Source organism: Dipodomys ordii, unplaced genomic scaffold (genome assembly GCF_000151885.1).
Source record: "Dipodomys ordii isolate 6190 unplaced genomic scaffold, Dord_2.0 Scaffold26, whole genome shotgun sequence".
NCBI lineage: Eukaryota > Metazoa > Chordata > Mammalia > Rodentia > Heteromyidae > Dipodomys > Dipodomys ordii.
In genome coordinates this window covers 12,445,882-12,459,321 of record NW_012267242.1, presented here as the reverse complement: position 1 = coordinate 12,459,321, position 13,440 = coordinate 12,445,882, and the positions used below count along the sequence as shown (strand labels likewise).

Sequence of the window (13,440 nt, the reverse complement as noted above, 5' to 3'; positions counted from 1 at the left end):
GTGGGCCCCCCTCACTGACGCTGCTGGCAGCCAGATCAGGCCCCTCGCCCTGCCCTCTCCCCCCCACAGCCCACCGCCGCCGCCCCGGGCCCGGTCCCCTCGCCTCTGCTCCCCTCTCCCCTCCCAGCTGCCAGCCCTCCCAGCTCCAGTGCCTGCTGCCCACCGCCCTAACCCTCCAGGTGCTGGCCACACTGACCCCCATCCTGGGCTATCTGCCAGATCTCAGGGAGGGAGATTGTTTGTTTGGGCTATGCCCCCTGGTGGCATCATAGTGTCTGCCTAGACCCCTGACCCCCAGACTTCAACTCCCTGGGCCTCCTTTGTGTGAAGAGCTGCTCTCCTCTGCTCAGCAGTGTGGTTGGGGGCCAAAGGGAAGGCCGGCCTGCCTGGGCTCCTGGCTCCCACCACTTGCCTCCTTGTTGGGCAGCTCCCCTGGCCTTTGGGCCTCTCCCTGCTCCCCTCGGCCCCTCCTCCTGGGCCGCCCCAATGAAGGAGCCGGATGCCATCAAGCTGTTTGTGGGGCAGATCCCGAGGCATCTGGAGGAAAAGGACCTGAAGCCCATCTTCGAGCAGTTTGGTCGGATCTTCGAGCTGACTGTCATCAAGGACAAGTACACCGGGCTGCACAAGGGTGAGGGGTCAGGCCAGACTGGAGAGGTGGCAGTGACTGGGGCTGTGGGGGCCTGGGAGGAGGGAGGAGGCCAAACTGGAGGGACAGAGCGGCTGGCAATGGGCTGCTATGGAAGAAGAGCTCAGGGGACTGTGATGGAGACATTGGAAGAGAATTTAGCTAGAGTGACCAGGGCACTCCAGGATGGAGAAGTGAAAAGGGCTCTTTGGGGTAAAGAATTGTCAACAGGGATACAGAGGTGTGGACCTTAGGGATGGAGGGGTGTGTGGATGGCATGGGATGAACTCAAGAGGTTGGAGAGATGAGCGAGTTGGTTTTGGAGGTAAAAAGCCAGTGGGGTGTGTGTGTGTGTGTGTGTGTGTGTGTGTGTGTGTGTGTGTGTGTGTGTGTGTGTGTGTGTGTATAGCAAGACTGAGAATCTGAGTAAGCTCAGATAATGCTGGGATAGGGATCAACCTAGAAAGTAGAGATGGCCAGCCTGGGCATCCCCAGGGCTAAAAAAAGGGATTGGAGAAGCAGGACATGGAGTATGGGAAAGTGTAGGAGATTTAGAAAGTTAAGAGCCAAGGCTTCTCTGAGGGCAGTACTGCTAAAAAGCAGAGCCAGTCCCAGGGTCAGACTTTGGAAAGCTCCAGGCACCAAGATCCAAGGCCCATCTTGCCTCCCTCCCAGCACTGGGCACAGGGAAAAGGCACTTCCACTAACTGTCCTTCCCTTTCCTTTTCTGTTTACTATCCAACTTGTACCTGCCTCCCACAGAGTTGGGGAGAAACAGGGAAAATGGGAGTGGAAAAGGGTGTTGATGGCCAAGATGGAGGGAGGAGAGGGCAAAGGAGAAAGGGGAAAGCATAGAAACTGAGGAAGACAGAGCCACATTCTGCACACTGAGATCAGAGCCATCCCACCTCCATCTCTCAACAGCCCACTTGCCCTTCCTTCTTCATTAACCACCAGCATTTGGCCTGCCAGGTTTCTGTCCCCCACTTCCAGAGCACCATTCTACTCCTCTCAGATCTTTCCCAGCCCATATGGCAGAAGATGACTAGAAGGGAAAAGCTCTCCAGTCCTCAGCCATGGGGGAGCCCCTTATGGAGGAGAGACCAGAGACTCATCCCCCACCCTGTCTCTCTGCCCATGCCCCTCCTCAGGATGTGCCTTCCTGACATACTGTGCCCGCGATTCAGCCCTGAAGGCCCAGAGCGCCCTGCACGAACAGAAGACGCTTCCAGGGGTGAGTCCCGTCCTTTTCAGGGCCAAGGGGCTGAAAAATGACCTTAGAAGTGGCAGGGGGCACACAACCCTTCCAAGATACAGAGCTTATTTTCTACTTCTCATCCCCAGGAAGGCCCTCGTCTCTTTTTCTAGCACCCACCTTTCTTGTTATAGATGCATGCAAGTCTCTTACCTGGGGAGAAGGAAAAGATCAATTAAAGGACTAAATGTGATCCTCGTAAGGAGTTGATACAGCTCCTTTCCACTTACCAACCTGTCCACTAGCCAAGCTAGAAGGAGGACTTTAGCTGGTTGGGAGTGTAGGGTGACAACTGGACACCTGTGTCAGTGTGAATGGGAGATACCCAAGACACTCTACTTGTAGTTCTAGAGAGGCAGCCGAGGTGGCTGTAGGATGGGGGAGGGGTGCTGCCACCCTGCGAACAGGCAGATGGGCCTGTTGGATTTGTCTGCTCTGTGTTGGTTTCTGAGCTCAGACAGACTCCCTTCTTGTTTTCTAGAAAGAACCCCAAGAACCTCTGATGCCACAGGCATCAGGGTCAAGTGGGGCCTGGGCAGGATGTTAGCCTAGGTATAGCAATGCAGACACCATCAGATAGGATCAGATCTGAGCTGGCCAAATGTGCAGAAGTGGCTCTGGAGTGGCTTCCTCACTGCAAGGTCACATCTCTTTGGGTTTGAGGTGTTTTTCTTTCCCCCCTTCTTCTTCTTCTCAGCCAGACTTACAGATTGTCCCAGGCCTGGGTTGGCAACTGAAGTTAAGATTAAATAATCTCAGACTGCTACCCCCTTGCAGAACTGGTTGGGGGAGAGGGATAGAAGAGGGAGGTCTACTCCCTTTTGCTACCTGCTTCTTAGTTTCTCTCTGATTGTGGATCCCAGGAAGTACTTCCTGAGGTCTGGCTCCACCCTGCCTTCAGCAAACATTTGCTCAGAACCATCCAAATACTGGAGACACAGCTGTCCAAGCCTCTGCCCCTTCCCCACCTGGGATATGGAGAACAGTGTAGACCGTCCATCTTTTCTAGGAGGAAATAGACAAAATAGATAGAGGCAGAGAACATCAAACCTGTTTCTACCACACCCAACATCAAAGTTAGGTCCTCCCTGGTCTTCAGCCCTGGAGTGTAGCTGGGAGATCAAACCCACTGCCCCTCCCCCACCATCTTAACCCATCACAAGAATAGCTAGGGCTGCAAAGTGGAGGATTGGTGTATGTGTGTGAGCAGGCTCAGAGATGCAGGGTGAGCCTGTGTTCTGCACAAATGCATGTAAGCACCCAACTGGCCAGATGTGGGAGTCTGGGCACATGCAGGCTGGTAGCTACTGAGTCTGAACTTCCCTTCCTTTCCTTTTTCTCTCTGGAAGCCCTGACCAAGCCCACAGCTTCCATGTCCTGTTGGTGTTGGTCTTTTCCTGTCGTTCCCCCATTTCAAAGCCCTGGTAGAACCAGTGGGGACAGGGGAGAAAAGAGAATATGGAAAGGGAGACCAGAGCGGGCCTTAGGTGAGAGATGGCCTGGGAGTGGGTAGGAACCTCAGGTGTGCTGTGTGCCAGCTAGACGCCTCTACCCTGTGTGCGTCCTCTCAGCCGCCCATGCAGCTCAGCAGAGCTGTCTGAGGGGGAGGGGGGAGAATGGCACCAGGTAATGACTCAGTCTAGCCTACCCCAGAGCTCCCAGGTGACAGAGTTCCCATTCCTGCCCTAGTTGGCAGGGTCCAGAGGGACCGAACAGCCTCCAGTAGGAAATGAGGGGTTCCATCTTCCCAGGGGACCCTGTACAAAACACTTGAGGGGCAGACTCAGGGCAGTCCAGGAGCAGATGTCTGCGGCCCAGCTCTGTCTGACTCTCCGTGTTCCTTCATCCTTACTTCTGCCATTTGTCTTGCCCCTCAGACAGTGTGTGTGTGTGTGTATGTGTGTGTGTGTTACGATGTCCACTGCTGCTTGCTGATTCTGTGGGGGGAAGTTTTTCTTACAGTCGAATCTCTAAGCCTCTTACTACAGGTTCATGTTTCACCAGAGCACCTTTGTCACCCCCGGAGTCTAGAAAATGCTACCATATTAGGCTGCAGAGAAAGAAGGGGGGCTTGGTCTATGGTTGTCAAGCCCCATTTCCTCTTCTCTCCACTGAGAGTTCCCAGGGGTGACTGTGTCACAGGTCCCTGGATCTGTTCTGAGCACAGGGTGTGGCTCCCGAGCTGGGAGCTGGGAGGGACACATCTGTCTGCCTTAATCCTTTCCTTTTACTCTGAGCCAAAATCCTACTCCCTGGGTCCTCCTGGTCAGCTTGTGGCCGGGAAGGTAGACTCTGCTCCACTTGTGTAGGATCAGGAACACTAAGACACTAGGAACAAGTGTAGAGCCAGGAATTAGTATCAGGGCTCCACGCTTGTTCTCTCAAGACAAGTAGATTTTAGGGGATGAAGGCCTCTTTTTGGAGGTAGGTCTTCACTATGGATGAGAAGGAGGGGCAGCTTGGCACCCGTTGGGGTATAAATAGCCCCTTCTTCTTTTGGAGGCCCTAGAGAGGGCTTATTGCCTGGCGGGTGGTAACTAGGAAGAGGTGCCTGCCTGGTTGCCAGGTAAACACAGCACAGCTGGACTCAGGGGAGGGGGCAGGTGTGTCTGAGCAAGCTAACAAAGCTGAGCTTCCCACAGGAAGCACCAAGCCAAGAAGAAGGCAGCTGGAAATGAGCAGAGCGCTGGGGGTACCAGGAAGCCTGTCCTTGAGGGTGTGTGGGGAGACCCATGCTGTGGTCTGTGCACTCTGGTGTCTTTGTGTGAATCCACATCAGCTGTGGGTATTTATTGACCTGCTATTTTTGTGCCTGGAGGGAACCACATCCTTTCTCTCTGGGTCCCAGGTTCCCCATCTCTAACCAGAACAGCAAATCCACAAGAGGCCTGTTGGGAAGGGGTAGTGCCGACTGCACCACTCCCCCCACCCTGCGCTGTGACCCTGGTTCTGACTTTACCTCTGGAGGGGTGGTTGGGCGGCTGTGCTGAGCGGATGAAGCGCCTGTGGGGGAATTTCTTTGATGGTTTGGGCTACAGTGCAAAAGACAGGAAGGTCAATGACCATCAATCTCTGGGCTGCTGACCCCCAGGTCCTGCCTGCCTTATGTTTCTCTCTCTCTCTCTCTTTCCCTCCCCCCCTCTTCCCCCCCCCTAAGGAGATTGAACCTTGGATGGGATAATCCCAGATTGGTGGGAGATAAAGCCAGGGGCAGGTTGGCTGGAGGATTTGTGTGACTGCAGACCCTCCCTCCCTCCCCAGCTGCTCACAAACCCAGAGAACTGGGGGTGGGGCCGTGGGGGCAGGACTATCTCTTGAGGTAGGACTTACCAGTTGATCCAAGGCTCTGAATACTTGACTGGCAGAGGGCCCAGAGGGCCTGCCATTGCTGTGCTGCTCACCCTAGGCTGGGTGAGGCCACCCAAGATCTCTCAATGTTAGGAAGCTGTCTGCAGAGCCCTTTTGTTTGGCAAAGGAGGAAGTTGAGGCCCAGAGGAAAGAAGTTACTTATCTAAAGTCTCACAGCTAGTGAGTGGCAGGGCTTGTCCTTGAACTCTTTTTCCTGACTCCTGGTCCAGTGTCTTTCCTTAGGGCACACTTAACCTCATCCTCAGAATGGCTTGCATTTGTTGTTGTTGTCATTAGAACTAAGACAGTCCCACGTATGAATGTGGGGACTTGGTGTATAGCCCTAGTGAGCAAAGTCCTCAATAACAAAATATTTCCAGACCCTGGAGCCGTGAGTCCTTTTCCTCCCTTTCCAGATCCCTACTCCAGTGAAGGAAATCAACCTGTGGGAGTCATTCCTTAGTCTTCTCACCAGACAAGGCATGGAAGAGGGGAACTAGAATTAGCATCATCCCCACTGCTGACTGAACAAAGCAGGCTAGTGCAGGGGTCAGAGAGAAGGTGTGCTCCGGAAGACTTCCTGCCTGGTCCTGGGGAGAATGGGCCAGGGGTGCGGGACAGCATCTGGCACTTCAGCACTGTCCCAGCGCTTCAGACCTCCAGGATTTGCACTGCAGGAGAAGGGACAGTTTGGTCCCTTCACGCTTGCTCTGCACACCTCCCTCCAGGACCGGGGAGCTTTCCTGGGCCCCTCCCCCACTTCCCAGCCCTTACCAAATCCTCCACCCCCAGCATACTCCGTTCCCACCCCCTCCTCACTCCTTCTCTGGGTGTGTGGAGCGGCAGAAGTGATGACGTCACCACGGTCGCCAGGGCGACGGGGACGGATAAATCAGGCTGAGTGGGCGGTTGCCATGGTGCGCATTCTCCCGTTGCCACGGAGACTGGGCATCTGCTCCCTTTGTGCTGCCCGAGTTCCTTCCCCCTAGGGTCAAGGGGTGTAGGGGGGCAGAAAAAGAGGCAGACACACCTTCAGGGGTCAGAAGGAAGTCTGGGCCTCTGTGGGGTCTCCTTCAATGTAGAGCCCTTCTTGGGGCTGCTTTTCCATGGGGTGGCCCCTGTGGCTCCTGTTTTGTGGTGGAGGAAGCTCTGGACACAGCCCCTTGGTTAGATTGTGTCTCAGGACCTGGGGCCTAGGGAAAGGACTAGTTCTGGCCTAAGGATAACCTGTTTCAGGCATCACTGGTCAACCTGAGCCTGGCACTATGCCCGATGAGCATCTTCCTCCACATCCTCTCTCCACGGCCTCTAATCCCCTCAGGTCCTTCCAGACAAGATTAGGCCCAGCCCCTTCCTTCCCATCAAATTTAGGGGACTAGGGAGAATGCCCATGTCTGGAGCTTGCTCCTTTCAGCCTCGCTGGAGGTCCTGGTCTGGGGTGTGGGTGTGGGTCTCGGGTGTGCACGGGAGTCCCTGCAGCTGCCCTCTCTTGTCTCTTTTAGATGAACAGGCCAATCCAGGTCAAGCCAGCCGACAGCGAGAGCCGAGGAGGTAGGTTCTTCCCTTTTGAACTCATCCTCTTCTCTTCCCACCTCCAAACCCTAGGCTTGGAGGAACTTCCAGGCAGCCTTTGTTGACAAAGCAAGTCTGACAGTTCTGAAGAGTTCCCAAGCCTAAGTGCGGATAGGATGAGTCAGTAAGGCTGGAGGGGATGAGATCTGGCAACACTGATTCCCAGAGAGGAGTTCAAATCCTTCAGAATTAGGAGGTTAGGTCAGTGAACCCAGTGCCCCTTTTGTCAACCTGCAGCCACTGGTATCCAGAGTGGGGAAAGGCATGTCAAAATCTCTGGGGAGGGGGGGGTGTGTGGAAAGTGATGGGGCTGAGAAGAGAGGCCAGGAGGGCCTGACCAAACCTGTTCTCCTGTGCCCTACCCCCCAGAAGACCGGAAGCTCTTTGTGGGGATGCTAGGGAAGCAGCAGACAGATGAAGATGTCCGGAAGATGTTCGAGCCGTTCGGGACCATAGATGAGTGCACTGTGCTCCGGGGGCCAGATGGCACCAGCAAAGGTAGCCCACCCACTCCCCTTCTTCTCATGGGCTTCTTTAGCTTTCCTGACCTTCCCCACTGGCCTCCTGGGTAGCGGGCACCCGCCTTCGTGACGAGAATCCTCACCTTTTTTTTCTCCTCCACCTCCACCTTTCTAGGCTGTGCTTTTGTGAAGTTCCAGACCCATGCTGAGGCCCAGGCAGCTATCAACACACTTCACAGCAGCCGGACGCTGCCGGTGAGCCCTGATCCCCTGATGTCCGCCCCCCCCCCACTTCTCATCAGGCCCTGGCACATAGGGACAGCCTACCCAGGACAAGATTTTTAGTTCATTCAAAAGGAAATGTTCTGCCCAAGAATCAAACTGCTTAGGGACTTCTGCACATGGCAAATACCATGTCCTTGCTTCCTTCTATATACCACCCTGAGTGTGTGTGTGTGTGTGTGTGTGTGTGTGTGTGTGTGTGTGTGTGTGTGCCGGGGCATTGTCCCTTAGCTTTGTCACTCAAGGCTTGCATTCTACCACTTGAGAGCTGGTTGGAGATAAGAGTCTCACAGACTGCCTTGGCTAGCTTCAAACCTTGATCTAGGATTACAGGTGAGAGCCACTAAGGCCTCCCTACTCCTCATCTTCAGTCTAAATTCCATCCTCCTCCTCTCCTGCTTCCTCCATTCCTCAACCCCTTCCTCTGTCGCTCAGCTCCTCTCTGCCTTCCCGTATCCCCATCCCCACTTATTTGCTGGGTATCAGGACCCTTGCTTAGAGGCCCCATGCACTTTTTTTTTTTTTTTTGGTCGGTTATGGAGCTTGAACTCTGGGTCTTGGTGCTGTCCCTGAGCTCTTCAGCTCAAGGTGAGCATTCCACCACTTGAGCCACAGTGCCACTTCTGGTTTTCTGGTGGTTAATCGGAGATAAGACTCTCATTGATTTTCTTGCCCCAGCTGGTTTTGAACCGTGAACCTCCTGAGTAGCTAGGATTATAGGTGTGAGCCACTGGTGCCCGGCTGCCCCATGTACCTTTACATGGTGATTCTGCCGAATGCACTCTGGGAACTCTTCTAAAATAGAATTAGCTGGATACAGAGGAAGTGAGCTTCCAACCCCTCAAGAATCTCTCAGCTGGGCACCAGTGGCTCACGCCTGTAATCCTAGCTATTCAGGAGGCTGAAATCTGAGGATTGTAGTTCGAAGCCAGCTCAGGCAAGAAAAGTCTGTGAGACTCATATCTCCAATTAACCACCAGGAAACCATAAGTGGTGCTGTGGCTTAAAGTGGGAGAGCACCAGCCTTGAGCAAAAAAACTCAGGGATAGCACCCAAACCCTAAATTCAGGTCCCACAACTGACACACAAAAAAATCTCTAGCTGAGGCTGAGCAAGCTTAGAGGTACTTGGACTTGGTAGAGAGGATATAGCACCAAACAGAGAACTGTATTAGGTGGCCCTAGACCCCTTCCAGTTCTGAGTCTAGGAGTTTCATCAATGTTCCATTTTTTTTATTTGGTTCAGGCTTGTATTAATGCGTGTGTGTGTGTGTGTGTGTGTGTGTGTGTGTACTGGGGCATGAACTCAGGCACAATCCCTTAGCAATTTCCATGCTTAACTAGCCTTAGAATCACTCCTCCACTTCCAGTTTTTTTGGTGGTTAATTGGAGATAAACATCTCACAGACTTTTTTGCTTGGCTGGCTTAGAACCTTGATCTTCAGATCACACTCTCCCTGAGTAACTAGGATCACAGGTGTGAGTCACCAATGCCCAGCTTGTTATTGAGGCTGCACCCACTGTGCTTGAGCACTGGGGGAGGGGGGGAGTATGTCAGGGCAGTGGGGCAGCTACCAGGCAAGATTGGCTATGGCCAAGCCACTGGAATTCATACAGAGAGGCCCTTCCCGTGTCCACAGGCCCTCCATTTTTAGAGCACATGACTTCACTCTTCCTTTGCCTTTTGTACATCCTAGCACAAGGAAATGGTGAGCTTAGAATCTCCCCATTTGACATGGGCCTCCCAAAGAGGCCAGGCCATAAGAACAGTACCTAGGCCTGGTGCTAAGAAGGCTCTGGGGAAGGAGAGATGTGCACTGTGCCTCTGCCCACACGTGGGGTCTATTACCCAGGGTGCCTCATCCAGCCTGGTGGTAAAGTTTGCTGACACAGAGAAGGAGCGAGGTCTCCGCCGAATGCAGCAGGTGGCCACCCAGCTGGGCATGTTCAGCCCCATCGCCCTTCAGTTTGGAGCCTACAGCGCCTACACGCAGGCCGTAAGCATGCCCCTGGTGCTGGACATGGCCCATCCCCATGTCCTGCCCTATGCTTCCAGTGTTGAGAGGAAGACAGGCCTCACTCCTCCCTTCCCTCCTCCACCTGCAGCTGATGCAACAGCAAGCAGCCCTGGTAGCGGCCCACAGTGCCTACCTCAGCCCCATGGCCACCATGGCTGCCGTGCAGATGCAGCACATGGCTGCCATCAATGCCAATGGCCTCATTGCCACTCCCATCACCCCATCCTCAGGTAAGGCTCTGTGCAAAGCAGGCTGGGCTCGGTATACACAGAACAAGGGGACTACAGTGTGGTGGGGTGGGGGGGCGGGGAGAGGAGAAGACATTAGGGTTCAGGGATTAGAGAATGGTCTGCTTGCTCCTCTCTGCCCTCAGACTTGCTGACTGGTTTTCTGCATCTGTGTATGTGTGTGTGTGTGTGTGTATGCACATGCGCACGCACACACGTGCATGCAAACGCGTGCTTCTTTGTTCTGTCTCTGTCGCTTTCTCCTCCCTAGGAACCAGCACCCCTCCTGCCATTGCTGCCACACCCGTATCTGCCATCCCTGCTGCACTGGGTGTCAACGGCTACAGCCCGGTGCCCACCCAGCCCGCCGGGCAACCTGCCCCTGATGCTCTGTATCCCAATGGGGTTCACCCCTACCCAGGTGCGGCTCTCTGCCTGTCCACACTCTCCTAGCAACCATCCAAGCCATTACTCCAGTGGTTGGCAGCCTTGATACCCATATCCATCTCCAGCCTTGGGGTTCACAATGCTTTCTTCTGCTCTGTCTTTTCCGGTAGAGATGACCCTACCAGGGAGGCTGAGGCTTAGGGAGGTGAAGCACCATGTCTGGGGTGGTGGAGTCAGTCATAGACTGGCTTGTGCTAGGCTCTCCCCCCCCCCCGCCTTGCCATGTGCATTTCCCCTCCTCATCTCACACCCCATGTCCAGACCAGGCCCCCTTCCCCACCACTTGGCCTCTGCTCACAGAGGTGCTGGCGGGGCTCCTGCTGTCTCAAGCGCACTCATGGTCCATGATGCTTTCCCCAGCCCAGAGTCCCGCGGCCCCCGTGGACCCCCTACAACAGGCCTACGCGGGGATGCAGCACTATACAGGTGAGGTGTCCTAGCCCAGGCCTCAGCTCAAAAACTGGATGCGGGCTTCTCAGCTCACTGCCAACTGCCTTGGGCCCCCCTCCCCCACTTCAGGCTTTCCAGACCATCTATACCTGTGAGGGTGGCACTTTGGGGCAGCACACCTGAAGCAGGGGATCATCCTCCCCCCCCCCCCGCCCCATGACTTCTCAGCCCTGTGCATTCCGCTGGCCTGGGCTAGGAGAAGGGAGAGCAGGTCGTCTGCAAGGAGTCAGAGGACGCCATGAACTCTTTCTTCTCCCACCCTAGCAGCCTACCCTGCGGCCTACAGCCTGGTTGCGCCTGCGTTCCCGCAGCCTCCAGCCTTGGTTGCCCAGCAGCCCCCACCCCCACCTCAGCAGCAGCAGCAGCAGCAGCAGCAACAGCAGCAGCAACAACAGCAGCAACAGCAGCAGCAGCAGCAGCAGCAGCGAGAAGGTGCCAGCCTGGGGCAAGGTCCTCATAGCTGTGAAGCTTCAGAGATAGAAATGCCCTTGTCGTAAGCCCAGGAACTCTCCACTGTCCTGTGCTAAGTCCAGTTCTTGCCCCATTTGTGGGGATAAAAGCAAGCAGGGAGCTTTGGCCCACATTTTTGGGCTAAGATTGGAGGGTCCTCCCCAGCTCTGTTTTTTCCCAGGACTTGCTGCTTGAATCCTGCATTTCCTGGTCACTGAGCTCTTCCTTCTGTCTCTACTGGCACCCAGGCCCTGATGGCTGCAACATCTTTATATACCACCTACCCCAGGAGTTCACGGACTCAGAGATCCTCCAGATGTTTGTCCCCTTTGGCCATGTCATCTCAGCCAAAGTCTTTGTTGACCGAGCCACCAATCAAAGCAAATGTTTTGGTAAGAACATGATGATCTAAAAGACAAAGTATGGACATTTTTGTGTGTACAGCTGTGTGTACACATTAGGGCAAGGTCTGATACATGTGGAGGCATTTAGGGTTACAGTAGACCTAGTATCTGAAGTCCTGAGTACCCAAGGCTATGAAAGATCTTTGACATCTAGGCATACCACAGTTATAGCTCTCTCTTCCTGCAGCTTCACTTTTTTCCTTTTTGCTAGTTAAGGGTTTGAATCACTTGGCTTGCTCACTCATGGCTGGTATTCTAACACTTGAACCATGTTCCCGCCCAGCTTTTTTGCTGATTAATTGGAAATGGAGTATCATATACTTTTCTTTCCCTACAGCTTCAAATCCCAATCCTTCCTGTCTCCAGAGTAGCTAGGATTATAGGTGTGAGCCACCAACATGCAGCTCTACAGCTTCATCTTTCTCCTGAAGAACTTGTCTTGGAGCCAGGCATGGGTGGTTCACACTTGTAATCCTAGCTACTTAGGAGGCTGGAAACTGAGTATCATGATTCCAAGTCAACCTGGGCAGAAAAGCCCACAAGACTCTTATCTTCAATTAACCAGTAAGACAGACTTGGAAAAATGGCTCAAGTGGTAGAGTGCCAGCTGTGAGCCCAAAAGAGCCAAGCAACAGCCCAAGGCCCTCAGCTCAAGACCCAGTACTGGCAAAAATCAAACAAACAAATCCAGTATAGCCTTGGAACTGGAGGAATGGAGCATGCATAATGCCTTTGGGTTCTACCTCCAGCACCAAAAAACCCCAAACAGCCAAACCAGAAAAGACAAAAACCCTAGCCCAATTGGTGTGTTTCATGAAGTAGTCTGGGAATGTGTGATTTTCAAAAGGGAGGCTTTAGTTGGTATCACATCTTTAAAAGCCCTCAGTGCCCTGCTTCAAAGCCATTCAGAGGCAGAAAGTAGCAATTTGCAAAGCATGGGTTCAGAAAACTATCCAGGCTGAGCAAGGGGTCACCCTGCAAAGAAGGCTGGAACGAATGTCCCAGTTTGTACAAATGGCTAGACTGGATTCACTCTTAAACCCACTAGTGAAGAATTTCTGAATGCCTACCATATAGCAGGCAATTTTCTTTTTCTTTTTCTTTTTGTTGGTTGTGGGGCCTGAACTCTGGGTCTGGGCACTGTCCCTCAGCTTCTTCAGCTCAAGGCTAGTGCTCTACCTCTTGAGCCACAGTGCCACTTCCGGCTTTTTTTTCCTGCTTATGTGGTGCTGAGGAACTAAACCCAGGGCCTCATGCATGCAAGGCAAGCGCTCTACCACTGAGCCAACCTCCCAGCCCTAGTAGGCAATTTTCTAGGCATTTAGAGATACCTGGATGAAGTAGGGTGGTATTGGGAAACCCAACAGGCCCTGGCCCTAAGCCAGGAGAGCAAAGGGGCCAGGCCTTATGACCCTCTCATCACAGGCTTTGTGAGTTTCGACAATCCTGCCAGTGCCCAGGCTGCCATCCAGGCCATGAATGGGTTCCAAATTGGCATGAAGCGCCTCAAAGTCCAGCTAAAGCGGCCTAAGGATGCCAACCGGCCCTACTAAGGGCCCCAGGTGGGTGCTGCTCCTGTCTTGTGTCCTTCCTCTTCAGCCCCTGCATACTGTGCCACCCTTGGGGCTGCTCATCCCTACACCCCCACTCCTGGCTCTGGGCATAAGGCAGGGATCCTGGGAGGGTTCTTCAGCTATTGTTCACACACACACACACACACACACACACACACACACACACAGCCCTGTGACCCCAGAAAGAGCCAAGTCTCTTATCTATCTGTGTCCACTCCCAGATTTTCCACAGTATCTGGTCTCGTTTGTCTGGTCAGTGTCCGTGTGTCTGTGTGTATCTTCTTTCTGGTTTTCCTTTGGGTTGGATGGAATGAAGAGTAGGATT

General features: G+C 53.8%; 1 protein-coding gene across 19 annotated transcripts; it reads left to right on the top strand.

Annotated features, from left to right (window-relative positions):
• Positions 1-486: 486 nt before the first annotated feature.
• On the top strand, positions 487-13,094 carry Celf3 (CUGBP, Elav-like family member 3). 19 transcript variants are annotated; one of them, XM_013015097.1, is made up of 14 exons: positions 505-631; positions 1,780-1,862; positions 6,734-6,782; positions 7,176-7,301; positions 7,440-7,519; positions 9,399-9,542; positions 9,652-9,793; positions 10,062-10,211; positions 10,598-10,668; position 10,784; positions 10,952-11,013; positions 11,101-11,119; positions 11,386-11,529; positions 12,967-13,094. In XM_013015097.1, exons 3-14 carry the CDS (start codon positions 6,734-6,736, stop codon positions 13,092-13,094), a joined length of 1,116 nt encoding a protein of 371 aa, XP_012870551.1. In that variant the 5' UTR covers positions 505-631; positions 1,780-1,862. The 19 variants fall into 19 exon arrangements, with proteins under 19 accessions (XP_012870542.1, XP_012870547.1, XP_012870543.1 ...); XM_013015102.1 differs by having other exon boundaries at positions 7,134-7,301; positions 9,399-9,539; positions 11,386-11,469; XM_013015100.1 differs by lacking the exon at position 10,784 and adding an exon at positions 10,899-10,901 and having other exon boundaries at positions 7,134-7,301; positions 10,598-10,663; positions 11,386-11,469.
• Positions 13,095-13,440: the final 346 nt, after the last annotated feature.